This window comes from Malus sylvestris, chromosome 3, assembly GCF_916048215.2.
Source record: "Malus sylvestris chromosome 3, drMalSylv7.2, whole genome shotgun sequence".
Classification (NCBI taxonomy): domain Eukaryota; kingdom Viridiplantae; phylum Streptophyta; class Magnoliopsida; order Rosales; family Rosaceae; genus Malus; species Malus sylvestris.
The window spans coordinates 22,311,418-22,332,134 of NC_062262.1; the positions used below are offsets into that span (position 1 = coordinate 22,311,418).

At 40.8% G+C, this 20,717-nt stretch overlaps 1 protein-coding gene across 2 annotated transcripts; it reads left to right on the forward strand.

The window, feature by feature from the left end:
* The first annotated feature begins 3,054 nt into the window (after positions 1 to 3,054).
* On the forward strand, positions 3,055 to 20,466 carry LOC126615044 (DDT domain-containing protein PTM-like). 2 transcript variants are annotated; one of them, XM_050282749.1, is made up of 11 exons: positions 3,055 to 5,069; positions 5,176 to 5,790; positions 6,650 to 7,610; positions 7,852 to 8,116; positions 8,233 to 8,357; positions 8,559 to 9,019; positions 9,486 to 9,514; positions 18,011 to 18,661; positions 18,859 to 19,070; positions 19,655 to 20,009; positions 20,105 to 20,466. In XM_050282749.1, the coding sequence occupies exons 1-10, from the start codon at positions 3,430 to 3,432 to the stop codon at positions 19,667 to 19,669; spliced, it is 4,974 nt and encodes a 1,657-aa protein (XP_050138706.1). In that variant the 5' UTR covers positions 3,055 to 3,429; the 3' UTR covers positions 19,670 to 20,009; positions 20,105 to 20,466. The 2 variants fall into 2 exon arrangements, with proteins under 2 accessions (XP_050138706.1, XP_050138707.1); XM_050282750.1 differs by having other exon boundaries at positions 19,655 to 19,872.
* Positions 20,467 to 20,717: the final 251 nt, after the last annotated feature.

The following is a 20,717-nucleotide window of genomic DNA, read 5'->3' on the forward strand; positions in this document are numbered from 1 at the left end:
AGAGCTCCGCCAGAGAGGGTGGAGGGGAAGAGAAGACATCATTTTTCGTCAGTGTGCATCTGATATGCCATGGTGGACTCAAAGAGGTTAAGGTGTTCAATTGGGTCCTCCCTTCCAGTATAGAGTTGTAAACCAAGATTTTGTTTTGTTTTCGCTTAAAGGGGGTGTCCAGGATCCTCCTTGTGAGAGGGCTAGACCTGGGTTGGTTCCAGTCAGGTATCTCGGCCTGAAGTTCGGCCTTCAACTTGTTTACTTCCTTAAGGAGCTGTAGGAGAAGAGGGTCCTGAGTGGAGTCATGTACCACTGGGATTTTTTTTCGTAAGTTTCCATCGCCTCTTAGAAGTAGGAAAGTTTGAGCAAAGGCATGTGATTTTTCCTTGGACTCGCCGTACTGACTTCTAGGGCGAGTCTGTCAGAATACCTCAGAGTCCCCTATACCTTCATGTTCTTCTGGGACTTGTCGTTCATTCCCTAGATTGGAAGCTGGCCTGGGTTGTGGGAGGGGACCGAGTCTTTCAGAAACCCTTGGGTCATTGATCTGCGAGCATATATAGAGGGGATTCCCTCGACGTTGCTTTAGGAAGTCTCGGCAGTCACGATAAACAGCTTTCGATCCTTCTAACCCTTCTGCAAGGAGGTGTCTTCCTCCACTTCTCCTGCTTCGGGTCGAAGCAACTGGGTTGAGAGAAGTCTCATGTTGATCAATGTTTTGATGATTAGCTCGCTCATCATCAGGGATACCCATGTCGAAGGAAGGTGACCCTCCGTGTTAGGGGGCACCTAGATGATGGTTGATGTCTATAGGGGTAACGAGCTCGCGTGTTTGAGTATGCCTAATTTCGTGGAGCGTCTCAAAGAGCTTCTCATACTGCTCTTGGAGGACCTCATTCTTTATTGTTATCTTGTTGTTCTGAGCTTCTAGCTCATCGACTTTAGCTTGAAGAGCAACCATCTTTCCTTCCTTCTTTCGTTACTTCGCACTAGGTGCAAGAGGGGTGTCATTCTGTGTGTTGTGGCTTCCTTTGCTCCCCATGTTGGAGAGGGATGCTTGGTCAAAAGAGAGTGTACGAATGGTGGAAACCAGCTTGACAAAGCTGAAGAGAGTGGGAATAAGTGTCGTTCCCACAGACGGCGCCAAATGTTGATGCACAAAATCAGCGAGGATTTTGGTACAACAGAAAATGTTAAGTTTGTGACATTCGCTAGATTGCTCCGGTCACTAGTGTGGATAAGTATGTCAATGGATAGAGACAGAGAAGCAAACACCAGATGTACGTGGTTCACCCAGATTGGCTACGTCCACGAAGTAGAGGAGTTCTCATTAATTGTGAAGGGTTTACACAAGTACATAGGTTCAAGCTCTCCTTTAGTGAGTACAAGTGAATGATTTAGTACAAATGACATTAGGAAATATTGTGAGAGAATGATCTCTAGTTATAGAAGAGAGTTTCTAGTTTCATTCTGACATTTTGTGATTGGCTTCTGATGTTGACACGTGTCACGCTATGATTGGTTTCTGATGTCAACACGTGTCGCTATGATTGGCCTCCTGGTTGAAGGGAAACTCTTCTGGGTCCTTGACGGTATAACGTTAACCGGTGCTCAGTAGTTTCGGGATTGGTCAAGTATGGTACAAACAAAAAATATTATATCCATTGATAAATTTGAGTTTATGATGCATGAATTGTAGTGTTGTTTGCAATTTCAAGATGAACAAATTTTACTCTCATTTAATTCAATTTCAACAATCTTTGTCCTAATTAGATTTTCAGGGTTGTTTTAAATTCATTGATTTGAAATTACATAAGTTATCTCATCTCCATAACAACAGTCAATAGGCCTTTCCATTTCTTCCCATTTCATTCAACTTTTTCTTCAAATAAAACAACATTATGTATGTGTAAGTTGTGAAGGTAAAACAAGAAAGCACTCATTTACTTGTTTTTTTGAAAATTTAAAGGCTGATGAGTTCAAACTTGATAATCACCCACAACTGACAACCTTTTATAAGATGTAAGAGCTAAATGTACCAGGTATTCCTTTTATTAAAGAAAATGAAGCTAGTGAGGAGCTCTGATTGTTAGGACATTTCTCTCCAACCCATTACATGTCGAGTTAATTAGTCTTCTTCTTCATCTCTTCATTCATCTTCATCTTACCTTTTAGCTTAATAGTAAAAGACTCCACGGTGTGGAAAACTCAAATAAGTACCATGTAACTTTTATGGAACCAAGAACATCAAATCAATCCCCAAACATAATTAAAACTAGATTGTGCAATAAAATTTAGAGTGTGGTAGTTAGAATTATAGCACATGTGTGATTATGTAAATCCTAATATATTGTGTTTAGGATTCCTATGTAATCTAGAAGATCTTAGCTTTCTTATTATTTGTAGGGCAAGTAAGCCCCTTATGTTTACTATAAATAAAGGCACAAGATAAGGAGAAATAACACACTAAATTTCATAACTAGCAGCGGTTGAGCCACTTTCGGAAGTTGTTGAGCCAGCCGTTTGAGTCACCGATTAGAGCCGGGGAGCCAAGTAGTTCCAATCCAAACCTTTAGGTCCAAAATGACGTTGTTTTGCGTCGTCTTCTCCATAGACTTGGGCTGTCTTCTGGGCTCGTCTGCATTCAAGTTTCGGCCTCCCTTACCGGATTTAGCAAGATTATTGCCTTAGTACGCATCGAAAGATTTTATAAACAAGTCTCAATTTTATTTTTTGTTGAGCACTTATTCCACTAGGCATGAGCTTGTTCAAACTGTGCAGATTTGCTTTAAATGATTTTTTTTTTTTTTTTGGTTTGGAAAGTATTTTGGATAGGATAGTTTAATGGTATAATGATTTTGTTGTAATGAATATTTCTCAATTACAAAGTTTCGAGTTAATACATGAATGCCTTGCAAATGAAATGGCTCTACAGACAAATGTAACCTTTATTTTGGTTGATACAATGATTTTGTTGCTTGGAATTTTCTATTGATTCAATAATCTCATGACCATTTTGGCTATTTAGAATTATTTTATCTTTTTGCTGCAGCTCATTTGACAAATAGAGAATAAGAAACGAAGGGGAAATGCCACCCTGAAAACGGAGAGGAAGTTCCGATGTTTCTCACCCTTATTTCGAGAGAGAGAGGGAGTAGTCGCGCTTACCTTCTCTCTCCTCTCTCTCACGGCTCTTTGGAAATTGTAGTCAGAGTAGAGCAGTTTTAGAGAGAAAGAGGGAAGAAAAGAACCCAAACCCCTTTTGTCTCCCTCTATGTAAGCTGAAGGCATTTCTAGAGAGAGAAAGTTACCAAATTTCCCTCTCTCCTCTCTCTTTCTCTCTCAACGACCCCAGAAGAAAAGGCAGTTAGAGAGAGAACGAGAGAAAAGCAGAGGGTTTTCTTTTTGAACTGGGTTCGGGCTGGCGGATCACAGGAAATGGAGTTCGTGGGAAGAAGTGTGAGGAAAGAGTTCAAAGGCCATGGTTTTTTTGCCGGAACTGTGAAATCGTACGCCGCCGCATCTGGGTTGTTCGAGGTCGTCTATGAAAATGGAAATACTGAGGAATTGAGCTTCGATGAGGTCTCTCTTCTCCTTGGTGGTGGTGCTGAGGCTGACCTCGTGGAGGTCGCCGCCAAGCGGAGCCGCCTCGGCCGGAAGCCCAAAAAACGGCGCCGTATTGAGAGGAAGCGAGAAATTCGAGGTAATGCTGCTCTTGGAAATGATTCTGGGTTTGGTGGGGATTTGAATGAAAATTGTAATTTGAGTGATGGGTCTGAGGGAAAATTGGAAGTTGATCAGGGGTTTGGAGGGAATTTGAGGAAAAATGTTGCGGTTAGTGGGATTGTGAATGAAAATGTTGATTCTAGAAATGTAGTGGATAAGACCCTAGAGCAGGAAACTGGGTTGATTGCTAATGGGGATGTGAATGAAGTCGATAATTTGAAAAATGGGATTGATTTGAATGCTGGGTTTAATTTGAATTTGAATGATGGGTGTGACTTGAATGTTGATCCAAATGTTGGTAAGGAAGAAATTGCAGAGATAAGAGATTGTATTGATTTGAATTTGGATGCGAATGATGAGTTTGTTGAGAATCAGAATGTGGATAGTTTGGGCGGTTCAGCTGTGCTCACCCACGGAAGCCAGAGGAGGGGATGCAATTTCGATCTGAATTTGGAAGTTAATGAAGAATTTAAGGATACAGAAGGTGACTGTGAAGAAAAATTCAAGGTTAATCCCAGGTTTGAATTGGTTGAAGAAAGTCTAAAGAAAGAGAGGAGTGGAGATGCTGAAGAAAAGGTTATTGACGATGGTAATTCTAATGAGACCTGGAAGGAAGTGTATATTGATATTAATGAAGATATTCCCATGACGAGCGTTGATGACCCCATTGACTGTGCAGCTGGTGAACGGCTTGATAATACATATTGTTGTTCCAGTGGAGATCTGAAGGCTGATGGTTCTCTTGGGATTTTTGAGACTAGCTGCATTAATGATAGTGGATTGGTGGAAGTTCCGGTGAAGGATAGTCTCTATGAGGCCCGCACTCCAATGATTCATGGAAACCTAGGCGATTCAGGAAGTCCATGCATTCAAAAAAGTAGCCGTAGAAAGAGAAGAAAACTACTGGATAATTTGATATCTACGACTACAGAGACAGTTTTGAGGAGAAGCGCTCGTAGAGGTTCTGCTCAAAATCATGTTTCTGTCAGCGATCCATTTTCCTCTTCTGCAGTGAGTGCAATAACAGAGGAAAAACCATCGATTTCTGGTTGCGAAGAGGCTGAAAATCCTAGTGTTCTTTTTCAGGAGCTGGAATTACCTCCTTCATCACAACATTTAAATCTAGATGGAATTCCCATACTTGACGTTTTTTCTATTTATGCTTGTTTAAGATCATTTAGCACTCTATTATTTCTGAGTCCCTTCAAGTTGGAGGATTTTGTGGCCGCACTGACGTGCAAGTCTCCTAGCTCATTATTTGATCATGTTCATGTTTCTATTTTGCAAACACTGAGAAAACACTTGGAGTGGCTTGCAAATGATGGTTCCGAAACAGCTTCTGATTGTCTGAGGTATATTCTTACCCCCCTCCCCATTTTCATATTAATCTGATGTCACTGCTTGTGTTACTTGGAACTTCCTTTATTGATTGTGAACATTTTGTGTTCTTCGATGCAGGAGTCTTAATTGGGATTTTCTTGACTTGATTACATGGCCAATTTTTATGGTTGAGTATTTCTTGATCCATAGTTCGGGACTGAAGCCAGGTTTTGATCTCAGTTGCTTCAAGTTATACAAAACTGACTACTACACACAACCTGCTTCTGTAAAAGTTGAGATACTGCGGTGTCTATGTGATGATTTGATAGAAGTGGAAGCCATGAGGTTAGAAATTAATAGAAGGTCTTTGGCTGCTGAGCCTGACATGGTCAATGACCGGAATTTGAACTATGAGGTTTGTAAGAAAAGGAAGGCTCTAGTGGAGGTTGCTGGTACCTCTAATGCGAATGATGAGGTTGATGATGACACCACCGACTGGAATAGTGATGAATGCTGCCTCTGTAAGATGGATGGAAATTTAATCTGCTGTGATGGCTGTCCTGCTGCATATCATTCAAAATGTGTTGGAGTTTCTAATGATCTTTTGCCGGAGGGTGACTGGTACTGCCCTGAGTGTTTGATTGACAGGCATAGACCTTGGATGAAATTGCAGAAGTCACTCCGAGGTGCAGAGTTATTAGGAATTGATCCTCGTGGTCGGCTATATTTTAAAAGTTTTGGGTACCTTTTGGTGTAAGTCTATGATTTTTCATCTTTACATGGCTTAGTAAGTTAGTAATATATTGCTGCTGGTGTTACTAACTAATAGCAAAGATGACTATTTTTGTTATTCATTGGTCATTTTGCTCTTAATTTTGGCCTACGCAAACATGTTCCTTAAAATCATTATTCATGAGAAACAAACATGAATTATACCAAGTTCCATTGACGTAATTTGGAAAACCTATCAAGAAGTGTGGAATTGGTTGGTTGTCCCATGTTCATTTCATGGTGAATGTGTAATAAAACAAGTCATCTTAAGATTCTTCCTAGGACATCTAACTGAACAAGGTCTTAGATCTTAAATAATTAATTGCTAGACCAATCAGCTGTATTTCCATTTTGCCTAGTCAATTAACATGGGGAATCTTTTCTCCTCTGATTCCTCCACTGCACAAGTTGTCTATTTATTATCCTTATTCTTTCCTTTCAGAATCTCAACATCATAAAGTTGTTTTCAAAGTTTGGTTTATAGTTTTCATTGTGTGTGACATTCCACATGCATATCGTATACATTGTTTGCACCATTCCTTCCTCCACCCTTTTTTATTCTTCCTTTCTCCTACATCTCTCCCTTTATCTTAGAATAATAAATGATGGAATGAAAACTCAAATCTAAAAACAAAATGGTTACCAGATGGGCCTTTAGTGGTTGAGCTATTCTCAGATCCTTATGTGAAATGAGATGTTCATTTTTCTTTTGGGATAATAATTTTTTGATTAAATGTAGATTTAAATGTTGTATTTTACTTCTCTAGATTATGTACCACTACTAGTCATCATATTTGGGTATGTGTTTGGCTTCATCTATTTATGGTTGTTTCTCTTGCAGATCAGATTCTTTTGATAGCGAGTCCGCATTCAACTATTACACCAGAGATGATCTGAATAAAGTTATTAAAGTGCTAAGGTCTTCAGGTTTTTTCTATGGTGGGATATTAGTGGCCATCTGCAAGCACTGGGACATTCCTGTTAGCTTTGATGGAGCATATAGTGAAATTGGCTGCTTGATGCCCCCGTACCCATTGGCATTTTCAGAAACATGTGCTGTTAAGAATGAGACTGATGAAGATAGAAAATTGCAAGAGAATTCAGGGACTGTGACAGCAATTCCAAATATAGCTTCTGAAGTGTCAGCTGAAACCATGCAAGTGGAAAGGTCAGTCATGCTGTGCGATCCAGATGAACCTGACTTTGTGGGACTTCATCCTGAAGACTGTTCTTTACCATCTGCTAGCTTGCATGTCAGAAAAGGAATCACTAGAAAAGGGGGAACTTCAGAAATGCATTGTGGAATTGGTTATATGAACTATTACAGTTTTGGCCAAATTGCTTCATCTGTTGCTGAGGAGTTGACGCGTAAACCATCAGAAAAAATTAAAGAAGATAAAATAATAACAGAAGAGGAAATAGTATCAGCACAGATGAAGACCATTTTAAAAAAATCTTCCAAGTTTTTCTGGCCAAATATTGAGGACCTAAATACTGGTGCACGGAAAGAGAAATGCGGTTGGTGCTTTTCTTGCAAAGCTCCTGCTGATGACAAGGATTGCTTGTTTATCATGAGTATGGGGTCTATCAAGGATGCTTCTAATAGTGATAGAGTTGGCCTTCAATCCAAAAAGAATGGGAAAGGTCATCTTAATGATGTCAGCTGTCAAATCCTATCTATTCATGATCGTCTGCAGGGACTTCTGTTGGGCCCATGGTTGAGTCCACTTCACACAGAACTCTGGCGTAAATACCTTCTTTATGCATCTGGCATTGCCTCCATTAAATATTTACTTCTCATGGTAAGGATTTTATTTAATTTTAATCTGTTTATAGTATAGAATTTGTTAATTTACATATGCTAAACTTTTAAGCTGGTGTTCCTGTCAACTTCTTGTTATTATTATGCTCTGGTTTTCTGGTTTTTTAATGTATCTCATTGATTTATTGCAAAGAGAATTTTGTATTACCATTACTTGCTTGGCTATCTTGATTTTGTTCTTTAATTCCATCTCTTAACATTGGTGGATATACATGATACAGTTGGAGGCAAATTTGCGTCATCGTGCACTTTCAGCGGATTGGTTGAAACATGTAGATTCTGTTAATACCATGGGTTCAGCTTCTCATGTTGTGACTTCATTACGTAGCAGAAGAAGGCCCAAGTGTTCAGATAGTGAGTCCAACCCCCCTTTAAATGCTGCCAGTGGATTGGGAATGTTTTGGTGGAGGGGTGGTAGGCTTTCTCGTCAGGTTTTCAGTTGGAAGGTTTTGCCTCGTTCCTTGACTTCCAAGGCTGCCAGACAAGGTCTGCTATTTTTTATTTCTATTTATTATGTGTAATTTTGCATTTTAGAGTTTTTACAGTTAAATCATCAACTGAATAATTATTCTCAATTGATTCGAAGTTGTAATATTCTGCAGCTGGGTGTACAAAGATACTGGGTATATTATATCCTGAGAATTCAGAATATGCTAAGAGAAGCAAATCTGTTGCCTGGCGAGCTGCTGTTGAGGCCTCAACTAGTGCAGAACAGCTTGCTTTACAGGTATATTTTCCATACCTTTTCATTTAAAATGGCGACGTTTAGATGTTTCACTGGCTTCTTAAATATTTAGTTTTTCTCTTTAGTGGATTGGCCCCAAAGCTGAGTGATTCAGTTTTAACATTTTTGGGTCCCCATTATAATTCACTCTCTTGAATGAGTAGTTTAGAAATTTGGGTCCGTAAAAATTTGTTATTGTTTCAGGTTAGAGAGCTTGATTCAAACATTAGATGGGATGATATTGAGAATTCACATCCTCTGCCAACATTGGACAAAGAATCTAGAAAATCAATCAAGCTGTTCAAGAAAGTTATTGTCCGCAGGAAGTCCTCTGAAGGGGGAGCAGTTAAGTATCTTCTTGATTTTGGTAAGAGAAGAGCTATCCCTGACATTGTGAAGGGATTTGGTTCTTTGGTTGAAGAACTGTCTAGTGAGAAGAAAAAGTATTGGCTGGATGAATCATATCTTCCCTTGCATCTTTTGAAAAGTTTTGAGGAGAAAAGGATTGCCCGCAAGTCAACTGATGTGAAATCTGGTAAAGTTCTTGAGGTTGCTAGAGTAACAAAGAGGCCCCGGGAAGAAAAGGGATTTATGTATTTGTTTTCGAAGGCTGAAAGATCTGAGTATTATAAATGTGCACACTGCAACAAAGATGTCCTGATAAGGTAATAAAAATTTATTATTTTCCATGTACTTGTCATTTCGTATTGTTTGTGCTTGTCATTGCTTATATTTCCCAAAATAGCTTGTTTGCTTCTGATTAAAATAAACTAGGAAATTCCTTTTTCTGGAACAGTTGATTTTCGAAGTCAGTTTGAGATAATTTTATTTCTGATATCTACTGGATAGAAATGAATGTTAAACTAGTGGAGTTTCGTAGGCCTTTCACATAGGTTCATCTGTCAAAACATTGAGGTTCCTGTTAAGAAAAATTAGGAGGCATTTGGAAGATTCATAGTTGTGATGTTTGAGGAGTAAGTTCTATGATATGAATAGATGGGCATCTCTTGTGGCTTCCTAGTCTTGTTAAAGGACCAATTCTTGAGATTCTATTGTCGTGGTACATGTTAAATGTTGTATTACTTATGTTTTTACCAATCATCTTATATAAGTTTATTTTCAATATAACAGGGAAGCTGTGAGTTGCCAGTCTTGCGAAGGTGTGGTTTCCTCCCTCCCTCTCGGTTTTTTTCCTTTTTCCATTATAATATATATAAATTTTTAATACTTTGTCAAACAATCAAGCAAGCATGCCAAGCAATCAAATATTTGACTATTATTATTATTATTATTATTATTATTATTTCTCTAATTCTCATCATAAAGTCATAATAAACTAATAGAAACTAAGTTAGAAACATAAAATTAGCATGAACTTTATGAAAACCCTACCCAAAACGACATTGTTTTGGGTTTGGCCTTTTTGAAAGAAAAATAAGAAATTCAAACGCCCAGGTGGCACCTCAACAACGCCTCAGGCGTGCCTCCCAAAGACCTAGGCTAGTCTAAAGCCCACTCCCGGTGGGCAGAGGCATTTTGTTGATAGCCCCACCTAAAAACCGCCTAGGCTAGCCTCAATACAACAACAACAACAACAACAAAGCCTTTTCCCACTAAGTGGGGTCGGCTATATGAATCCTAGAACGCCATTGCGCTCGGTTTTGTGTCATGTCCTCCGTTAGAACCAAGTACTCTAAGTCTTTTCTTAGAGTCTCTTCCAAAGTTTTCCTAGGTCTTCCTCTACCCCTTTGGCCCTGAACCTCTGTCCCGTAGTCACATCTTCGAACCGGAGCGTCAGTAGGCCTTCTTTGCACATGTCCAAATCACCGGAACCGATTTTCTCTCATCTTTCCTTCAATTTCGGCCACTCCTACTTTACCTCGAATATCCTCATTTCCAATCTTATCATTTCTTGTGTGCCCACACATCCCACGAAGCATCCTCGTCTCCGCCACACCCATTTTGTGTACGTGTTGATGCTTCACCGCCCAACATTCTGTGTCATACAACATCGCTGGCCTTATTGCCGTCCTATAAAATTTTCCCTTGAGCTTCAGTGGCCTACGACGGTCACACAACCCGCCGGATGCACTCTTACACTTCATCTATCCAACTTCTATTCTATGGTTGAGATCTCTCTCTAATTCTCCGTTCTCTTGCACGATATATCCTAGGTAGCGAAAACGGTCGCTTTTTGTGATCTTCGCTAGATTGCTCCGATCATTAGTGTGGATAAGTATATAAATGGATATAGATAGGAAAGCAAACACAAGATGTACGTGGTTCACCCAGATTGGCTACGTCCACGGAATAGAGGAGTTCTCATTAATTGTGAAGGGTTTACACAAGTACATAGGTTCAAGCTTTCCTTTAGTGAGTACAGGTGAATGATTTAGTACAAATGACATTAGGAAATATTGTGGGAGAATGATCTCGTAATCACGAAACTTCTAAGTATCGGAATGTGGTATCGTCTTGACTTGCCTTATCTGTCTCATAGGTAGATGTGGCATCTTCTCTGGAAGTACTCTTCCTCCATCCAGGGGTGGTATCTTTAACTGGTGGAGATGCACAAGGTAATGTATCAATTTCACTTGAAGCTTACTTGTAGTTTCAGGCTTGGTCAAGCGCGATACAAACCATGTAGTAGGAGTCCCTCAAGTTGCCGAGCTAGGGGATTTGCTGAAAGAGGTGACAGACAAGGTAAGCAATCAGAGCTCCGGCTGATTGTTCACATTCTCCCTATCTTGCAGGCAGCATGAAGGATAAAGAGAAGAAAAATGAGAAGAGATGATATGGGATACTTTTGCTTTTGAAGAAGTAACTTTCCACAGGCTTATTCTTGAACTGAGCTGGAGGGTTTTCTGGTTTCCTCCAGAGTATAAGGCCGACTGAAGAATTTGAGGGTCAAAACAAGTCCATCAAATCTAGAGTACGTTCGACCCTACTGATATGGGATACTTTTGCTTTGACAGAGTAATGGATGTATCGGCACGTGTGCTGTTACGCTTGTCTCCACATGCTTCCTTGTATCCTTCTCACTTGCCCTATCTGTTCCTCAGGCAGATGCGGTATCTTCCCTGGAAGCATAAGATGTTGAAGATGAGTACTCGAGAGCAATGCCAGGTAAGTAAGTTCCAGGCAGTCAGTTCCTGGCTGGAAGCTTGATTCCAAGTGCTAACTGATTGCTCTCTTTCTCCTTGTCTTGCAGGTAAGAACAAGGCCAAAGGAAAAGACAGGGAAAAAGCATGATATGGGATACTCTTGCTTTTAACCCTGATGATATGAGATATTCTTGCTCTAGTATAACTTGTTTGCAGAGGTATTATCGGGGGGAAAGAAAGCTGAATATTTCGAAAGGCTTCGTTGAGAGTGCCCTCTCATATATGAGGAAGGGTTGAGCATTTTTGCAGGTCTGTCTGTCCGTTGGGGATGGAGGTTGACATATATAGGAGTCTCCTTAACAACAAGTAGTAATGCTATTCCTTTACCCTGTCAGAGCACTTTGAAAAAGTGGTCTGTGGTATGTGGAAAGCGGATGTTGCGTGTGAAGATTACAGACAGCTTTATCCAATGAGATCCGGCTCTTGTAGTTGGGAAAGTGTTGCCTCTTCGGTTTTCGAACAAGCAATCCTATCAGGGATCTGGCTCTCGAGATTCGGAGAACGATGTCTCTTCGATTTTTGAGAAAGTAATCATGTTGGGAGTCTGGCTCTCGAGATTCGGAGGGCGGTGCCTCTTCGATTTTGGAGCAAGCAATCTTGTTGGGAGTGTTTTCTCGAATGTGAGTAAAGGTTGGGCATGTTTGCTAGTCTACCTTGCCACGAAGCACAGAGGTTGACACACAGGGACTTTCCAATTATCCAGCAATGGTACTGTTTCTTTACCCTCTCTTCGATTTTTGAGAAAGTAGTCATGTTGGGAGTCTGGCTCTCGAGATTCGGAGGACGGTGCCTCTTCGATTTTGGAGCAAGCAATCTTGTTGGGAGTGTTTTCTCGAATGTGAGTAAAGGTTGGGCATGTTTGCTAGTCTACCTTGCCACGAAGCACAGAGGTTGACACACAAGGACTTTCCTATTATCCAGCAGTGATACTGTTCCTTTACCCTTGTGGGTAATAATATGGGGTAGCTAGACCTTCAAAATTTATGTGTCTAAACTTTGTTAGTGCTGTTTCTTTGATATTCTTTTACCCGTCTTGGTCAGAGCGATGTAGTGGAAGCTGCAAGCTTCACGTGCTCAACTTTGGCAGAGAACTTTGGCAGAGTTATCTGTGATACACATGAACTACTATTGCGTGTGGGAAGTGGGTGATTGAACAGTAAGACTCATGTGCTTTCTACTTCACCAGAAGTCTTCGACAGAATGCCCATAATTTCCGCAAAGCTGAGTGTGCGTGTGACAGGTGCTGCCAAGGCTGGAAAAGTAGGTGCCTCTTCGATTTTTGAGATCGGCCCTCGTGGTCTCTGAGCAGCCCAACTTTTGAGAAAGCAAGCGCCTCTTCGATTTCTGAGATCGGCCTTCGTGGTCTTTGAGCAGCCCAACTTTTGAGAAAGCAGACGCCTCTTCGATTTCTGAGATCGACCCTCGTGGTCTCTGAGCAGCCCAGCTTTTGAGAAAGCAAACGCCTCTTCGATTTCTGAGCAGGCGCCTCTTCGATTTCTGAAGCTCCGTCGAGTGCAGATTTTTATAGGGGCTGGCATTAAGTTCCAAAGCACACTTGAATCTCCACCAGTACAAGCTCCATTCTTACACTTCTAAGATCTTGATTTGTTCGACCTCTTCTCTCTTCAACACCTTTGAAAATGTCTGGCCCCTCCGACCGTCGTTTTGACTTGAACCTTGTTGAAGAGGCAGCCCCGCCTTCTCCAGACAACATATGGCGCCCATCCTTCGTCTCCCCTACTGGTCCTCTTACCGTTGGGGATTCCGTTATGAAGAATGATATGACCGCTGCGGTGGTGGCCAGGAACCTTCTCACTCCCAAAGATAACAGACTACTTTCCAAACGATCTGATGAGTTAGCTGTTAAGGATTCTCTGGCTCTCAGTGTTCAGTGTGCAGGTTCTGTGTCTAATATGGCCCAACGCCTATTTGCTCGAACCCGCCAAGTTGAATCATTGGCGGCTGAAGTGATGAGTCTCAAACAGGAGATTAGAGGGCTCAAGCATGAGAATAAACAGTTGCACCGTCTCGCACATGACTATGCTACAAACATGAAGAGGAAGCTGGACCAGATGAAGGAATCTGATGGTCAGGTTTTACTTGATCATCAGAGATTTGTGGGTTTGTTCCAAAGGCATTTATTGCCTTCGTCTTCTGGGGCTGTACCGCGTAATGAAGCTCCAAATGATCAACCTCTGATGCCTCCTCCTTCTAGGGTTCTGTCCAGTACTGAGGCTCCGAATGATCCCCCTCCGGTGCCTTCTCTTTCTGGGGCTCTACCGACTGCTGCGACTTCTCCTAAGCAACCTTTGTGAAGGCTCTCTCTTGTTTGTTTATTTTGACTCATGTATATATACATATTTGTAGCTTATCGGGGATATCAATAAATAAGTTTTCCTTCATTTCAACGTATTGTGTTAAATACACCAAAGCCTTCTTCGCTAAGTTCTTTGAATTTTCTTTTGTTGGAGCTTTGTGAGTGGAGCATGTAGGTTGAGGTAGTGTTCCCTTAATTTCCTGAGTGAGGAAAACTTCTCGGTTGGAGACTTGGAAAATCCAAGTCACTGAGTGGGATCGGCTACATGAATCTTAGAACGCCATTGTGCTCGGTCCTGTGTCATGTCCTTCGTTAGATCCAAGTACTCTAAGTCTTTTCTTAGAGTCTCTTCCAAAGTTTTCCTAGGTCTTCCTCTACCCCTTCGGCCCTGAACCTCTGTCCCATAGTCGCATCTTCTAATCGGAGCGTCAGTAGGCCTTCTTTGCACATGTCCAAACCACCGTAACCGATTTTCTCTCATCTTTCCTTCAATTTCAGCTACTCCTACTTTACCCCGGATATCCTCATTCCTAATCTTATCCTTTCTCGTGTGCCCACACATCCAACGAAGCATCCTCATCTCCGCTACACCCATTTTGTGTACGTGTTGATGCTTCACCGCCCAACATTCTGTGCCATACAGCATCGCCGGCCTTATTGCCGTCCTATAAAATTTTCCCTTGAGCTTCAGTGGCATACGGCGGTCACACAACACGCCGGATGCACTCTTCCACTTCATCCATCCAGCTTGTATTCTATGGTTGAGATCTCCATCTAATTCTCCGTTCTTTTGCAAGATAGATCCTAGGTAACGAAAACGATCGCTCTTTGGTATTTCTTGATCACCGATCCTCACCCCTAACTCGTTTTGGCCTCCATTTGCACTGAACTTGCACTCCATATATTCTGTCTTTGATCGGCTTAGGCGAAGACCTTTAGATTCCAACACTTCTTTCCAAAGGTTAAGCTTTGCATTTACCCCTTCCTGAGTTTCATCTATCAACACTATATCGTCTGCGAAAAGCATACACCAAGGAATATCATCTTGAATATGTCCTGTTAACTCATCCATTACCAACGCAAAAAGGTAAGGACTTAAGGATGAGCCTTGATGTAATCCTACAGTTATGGGAAAGCTTTCAGTTTGTCCTTCATGAGTTCTTACGGCAGTCTTTGCTCCTTCATACATATCCTTTATAGCTTGGATATATGCTACTCGTACTCCTTTCTTCTCTAAAATCCTCCAAAGAATGTCTCTTGGGACCCTATCGTACGCTTTCTCCAAATCTATAAAGACCATGTGTAAATCCTTTTTCCCATCTCTATATCTTTCCATCAATCTTCGTAAGAGATAGATTGCCTCCATGGTTGAGCGCCCTGGCATGAACCCGAATTGGTTGTCCGAAACCCGTGTCTCTTGCCTCAATCTATGCTCAATGACTCTCTCCCAGAGCTTCATTGTATGACTCATTAGCTTAACACCCCTATAGTTCATGCAATTTTGTACGTCGCCCTTATTCTTGTAGATAGGCACTAAAGTGCTCGTTCGCCACTCATTTGGCATCTTCTTCGTTTTCAAAATCCTATTGAAAAGGTCAGTGAGCCATGTTATACCTGTCTCTCCCAAAACTTTCCACACTTCGATTGGTATCTCGTCTGGGCCTATTGCTTTTCTTTGCTTCATCTTCTTCAAAGCTACAACCACTTCTTCCTTCCGGATTCGACGATAAAAAGAGTAGTTTCTACACTCTTCTGAGTTACTCAACTCCCCTAAAGAAGCACTCCTTTCATGTCCTTCATTGAAAAGATTATGAAAATAACCTCTCCATCTGTCTTTAACCGCATTCTCTGTAGCAAGAACTTTTCCATCCTCATCCTTGATGCACCTCACTTGGTTTAGGTCCCTTGTCTTCTTTTCCCTTGCTCTAGCTAGTTTATAGATATCCAACTCTCCTTCTTTGGTATCTAGTCGTTTATACATATCGTCGTAAGCCGCTAACTTAGCTTCTCTCACAGCTTTCTTCGCCTCTTGCTTCGCTTTTCTATACCTTTCACCATTTTCATCAGTCCTATCCTTGTATAAGGCTTTACAACATTCCTTCTTAGCCTTCACCTTTGTTTGTACCTCCTCATTCCACCACCAAGATTCCTTTTGGTGTGGGGCAAAGCCCTTGGACTCTCCTAATACCTCTTTTGCTACTTTTCGGATACAACTAGCCATGGAATCCCACATTTGGCTAGCTTCCCCCTCTCTATCCCACACACACTGGGTGATTACTTTCTCTTTGAAAATGGCTTGTTTTTCTTCTTTTAGATTCCACCATCTAGTCCTTGGGCACTTCCAAGTCTTGTTCTTTTGTCTCACTCTTTTGATATGTACATCCATCACCAACAAGCGATGTTGATTAGCCACGCTCTCTCCTGGTATAACTTTGCAATCCTTACAAGTTATACGATCCCCTTTCCTCATTAGAAGAAAATCTATTTGTGTTTTTGACGACCCACTCTTGTAGGTGATCACATGTTCTTCTCTCTTCTTAAAGAAGGTGTTGGCTAAGAAGAGATCAAATGCCATTGCAAAATCCAAGATAGCTTCCCCATCATCGTTTCTCTCCCCAAAACCATGGCCACCATGAAAACCTCCATAGTTGCCTGTCTCCTTGCCCACGTGTCCATTTAAATCTCCTCCTATAAATAACTTCTCCGTCTGAGCAATTCCTTGCACCAAGTCTCCAAGATCTTCCCAAAATTTCTCCTTCGACCTCGTATCCAACCCTACTTGAGGTGCGTACGCACTAATCACATTGATAAGTTCTTGTCCTATTACAATCTTGATTGCCATGATTCTATCTCCTACCCTCTTGACATCTACAACATCTTGTACCAAGGTCTTGTCCACGATGATGCCAACACCGTTTCTCGTTCTATGTGTGCCCGAATACCAAAGTTTAAACCCTGAGTTTTCTAGATCCTTTGCCTTACTACCAACCCACTTAGTTTCTTGTAGGCACATAATATTTATCCTTCTCCTCACCATAACTTCCACTACTTCCATAGATTTTCCCGTTAAGGTTCCTATATTCCACGTTCCTAAACGCATTTTGCTCTCTTGAACTCTACTCTTCTGTCCTAGCTTTTTCACCCTCCCCCGTCTAATAGGATCAAAGTACTTCTTTTGTGTGTCCCGGGTAAAGTTGATAGGAGCATATGCTCCCAAACAACTTTGAGTGGAGTCGTTCGAAAAGAAGTTTCTATGGCCCCCTTGCTCATTTAACACTGCATCCGGATGCCGATGGAGATACAGCGACCCTTGCTCACTTATCACTGTGCTCGGGCCGCACAGCGCGCCACTTACGGGTGACGCCCTAGCTTTAGCGCTATTTTGTTCTGGATTCATTTTCATAAGGATTCGACGTGATCATGGAGTGCCGGCTGTCGACTACCTGACGCCCTCCCCCTCCTCCTTTATCCGGGCTTGGGACCGGCCATGTAAGACATAGGCGGAGTTTAGGCTAGCCTCAATACTAATTTTTTTTTTAAACATTGTTCCTTTTTTTTTTTACGTTATTTTGAAACATTGCTGGTGGAACACTTTGTATTAGTATTTTGTGAAGTCTTCAAGCTTTTATTTATTTTACCAACTCATCAACCTCACACTTAAAGGCCTTATAATCCCAGTATATTAAATTCTCCGTTAATGGTCTTTTGCTTTCCTCTTGGCCCTCCTTCAGGCTTCTCCACGGAACCCTGTAGTTATCTTTCATGCTTGAAAGTAACTGATAGAAAGTAAATATGTAATATGTACCATTGATGGGAACTATTTGTGACACTAGACTTCATATATAACACTATCCAATCTTATTTGGTTGACAATCATGCTCCTGTTAATGTTCTGAATCATTGTTGGAGTTCTTTTCTGTGGACAGTTCTTTCCATATTGTTTCCATTTCATTTTGGCAACTATGTTGAAGTAGTAATATTGGTTCTTTCTGTTATTTTTCATTTTGACTTTTGATGTACATACAAGTTAGACCCATTAAGAGGCAGCATTACTTATTGACACACAGCATGTTTTTTCGTTACTTTCTAATGAATAAAGGGTGCCCCTACAACTTTATGCTTGATGCCTGTCAGGGATTTTCATTGTCTTAACCTTGTAAGGTACAAAATTTCAGGATTTTTTCACAAAAGGCATGCCAGGAAGTCTGCTGGGGCAGTGGTGGCTCGGTATAAATATACATGCTACCGATGCCAGAAGGGATTGCGTCCGAAGATTGACACAAAAAGAAGGAAAGTTGAAACAAAAGGAGGGAAAGTACAGCCACATAAATGTAAACCGAAAGGAGGGAAAGTACAGTCACAAAAGTTTACAAATTCTCAAACAGGTCGCAGATCGATGCGTTTGAAAAACAAAAAAAAAGCTTTAGCTGGAGGACGACAAGTAAGATTGAAAAATAGCAAAACAGTTCCAGCAAGTGTACCCCTACGTCGTTCTCCTAGAAAAGCTAAATGTTTACCGGTGCAAAATAAAAGGCATAGCAAACGCAAGAAAGGGAAAAAAGGCAAATCCAATAAGGGCACATATAAGAAACCAAATACAGCTACATGGCAGAAGAAGAGAACGCAAGTTTATCACAGTTACTGGCTTAATGGTCTGCTGTTGTCCAGAAAGCCAAGTGATGAACGTGTTATGCATTTTAGGGATAAGAAACTCCTTGTGCATTCAGAATGTGTGTCAACCATTCTTGATCAACTCAAATGCCACCTTTGTTGTGAAGCAAGATATTCGTCTTCTTTAAATTATATTTCTTGTGAAATATGTGGAGGTAAATGACTAGCAATGCAAGTGTAGTTTTAAATGTAATTAAAGTTATATTGTTATCGTGATTTCAGCAAGTTTTAGCTGAATTGTTGGCTCTCTGTTTTAGTATGCCATAATGCTATTAATCTCCACAGTTTGGATCCAATTCCTCTTCAATTTACATATTTTAACATATCCTTCACTACCTTTTCTACCATGCAGTGTGGTTTCACGGTGATGCTTTTGGACTGAATTCGGAGAACATTGGTAAGCTGATTGGATTTAAGTGCCACATGTGTCGTGAAGGGAACCCTCCTATCTGCCCCCACTTGGAAGATGTGAAAACTGATGTCCCTCAATTGGCTGAAGCTCAAATTGATGGTACCGTTGATTGTTCTGAGGAAGTACCTAACTCTGTCCCACCTTTAAGTGAGGTATATATGCATGTCAAACTTTGGCTCTAATAAATTGTGCCGGCTGTGTTGATGCAATAGCATCCGTACAATGAACATCTATGTCTCTTAATTTGGGCTTATATGGTATTAAATTGTAATTGGTTCAGTTTCCTTCATTCTAAACGTTACTATATCAACAGTGCGCTTAACCCCTGGCCATTCTTTTAATGATTTGGTTTTTATTAAAATAATAATAACAATAATAATGAACAGTAACCTCCAAGGCGTTGAGAAGTTCTTTGGTATTAAATTTTTAGCTTCTGCTCGGTGTTCTTTGTCAAAGAATTTAGGTGTCCCTTCTAGTGCCAACTTTAATTTCTTATTATCCTTTTTTCGGAGGAGTTTGTACTTGAAGTTATAATCTGTTTGGGTTTTGAGGTCGATGACACCTCATCTGTATTGTGGCTTCTTATAATTTTCTTTCAAGTAAAGTTTGTGTTTTGTATAAAATTTAAAAAAGTCGTTTAGAAGAAGTTGAGTAGTTGATGGGGGAGTGAAAATATTTGTCATTGGTAGTTCAAAGTTTGTGATATACTTACCAATTACCTATGTATGATTTGCAGATCACATGCAATTGAACACTTTTGGCATTATTGCAAGATGGGTACATCAGTGTGCTATTTGTTCTTTCTACACGAAGGCATTCTTATTAGTTGAGGTACTTCATTGATTAAAATTGAAGGCAGAGTTGTGGGAAGGAATGGGTTTCAGGATCCTCAGCTCGAGATTTTCGGTGACAGTGAAGGAAACCATTTTCTTAGGCGAAGGGGAATATCGCGAGGTAAGTTGCTTTCCTGTGTGAAGTTGTGGCAACAATGCCATATATGAAGAACCATCATAAAGAGCAAAGGAACCGACAAAAGAGGCAGAAGCGGTAGAACATAGGAAAAAGAATGTCCCTTTCTTGCTACAAGATCTGTATGTGTGTTGCGGTTACCTATTGTTTACTGTTGCATCTGGTGATAGAGGACATTTGTTCTGGATACTCATGTGTTATTTTTCTCTTGTTGCAGGTTTTTAATTATCTTTATAAGAGTTGTGATTGTAACGTGAAACCATTGAGGACGACCTGAGGCTGCGTTCCTGGTGGAGTTGCTATCTGACGTTGTTTAGGTTTGGACTTAGTTCAATTAGGTGATACTAACAATTATTAGGAGAGGATTAGTTTCGTGTTAGGGACGATGGACGATAGACCGCAGATGCTATTTATTCTTTCAATCAAAGTAACTAATTAGATTTTAAATTGTTGGTAACAGTATGAAACAGTTTCACAAGTTTGAGATTCCTAGTCTGCTTGATTTATTTGTATTGGTACAACTTGCAATGATATTGTACAGTTATCTCCAGAAAAATAAAAAAGTATGGGGATGATCAAGGGTTTGTGATTGTATAGGCGTCTGAGTATTTATGCATTTGGAGTATAGCATCGTTGTTTAAAAGAAAAGTTAAGAGAGAACTATGTTAGCCTTCCCCCATGCAAGTGTAGGCGATGAGAACAGAGAGCACATATGCGAGCAGACGAAGCCAAGGCCTTAGCAGTCCCGTGGTTTCCCCAGGCAGGGTGGGCGTTCATGCGAGTCCCTTCCAATCTCATTAATTTTAGTCCCTGCATATAACAAACACAAG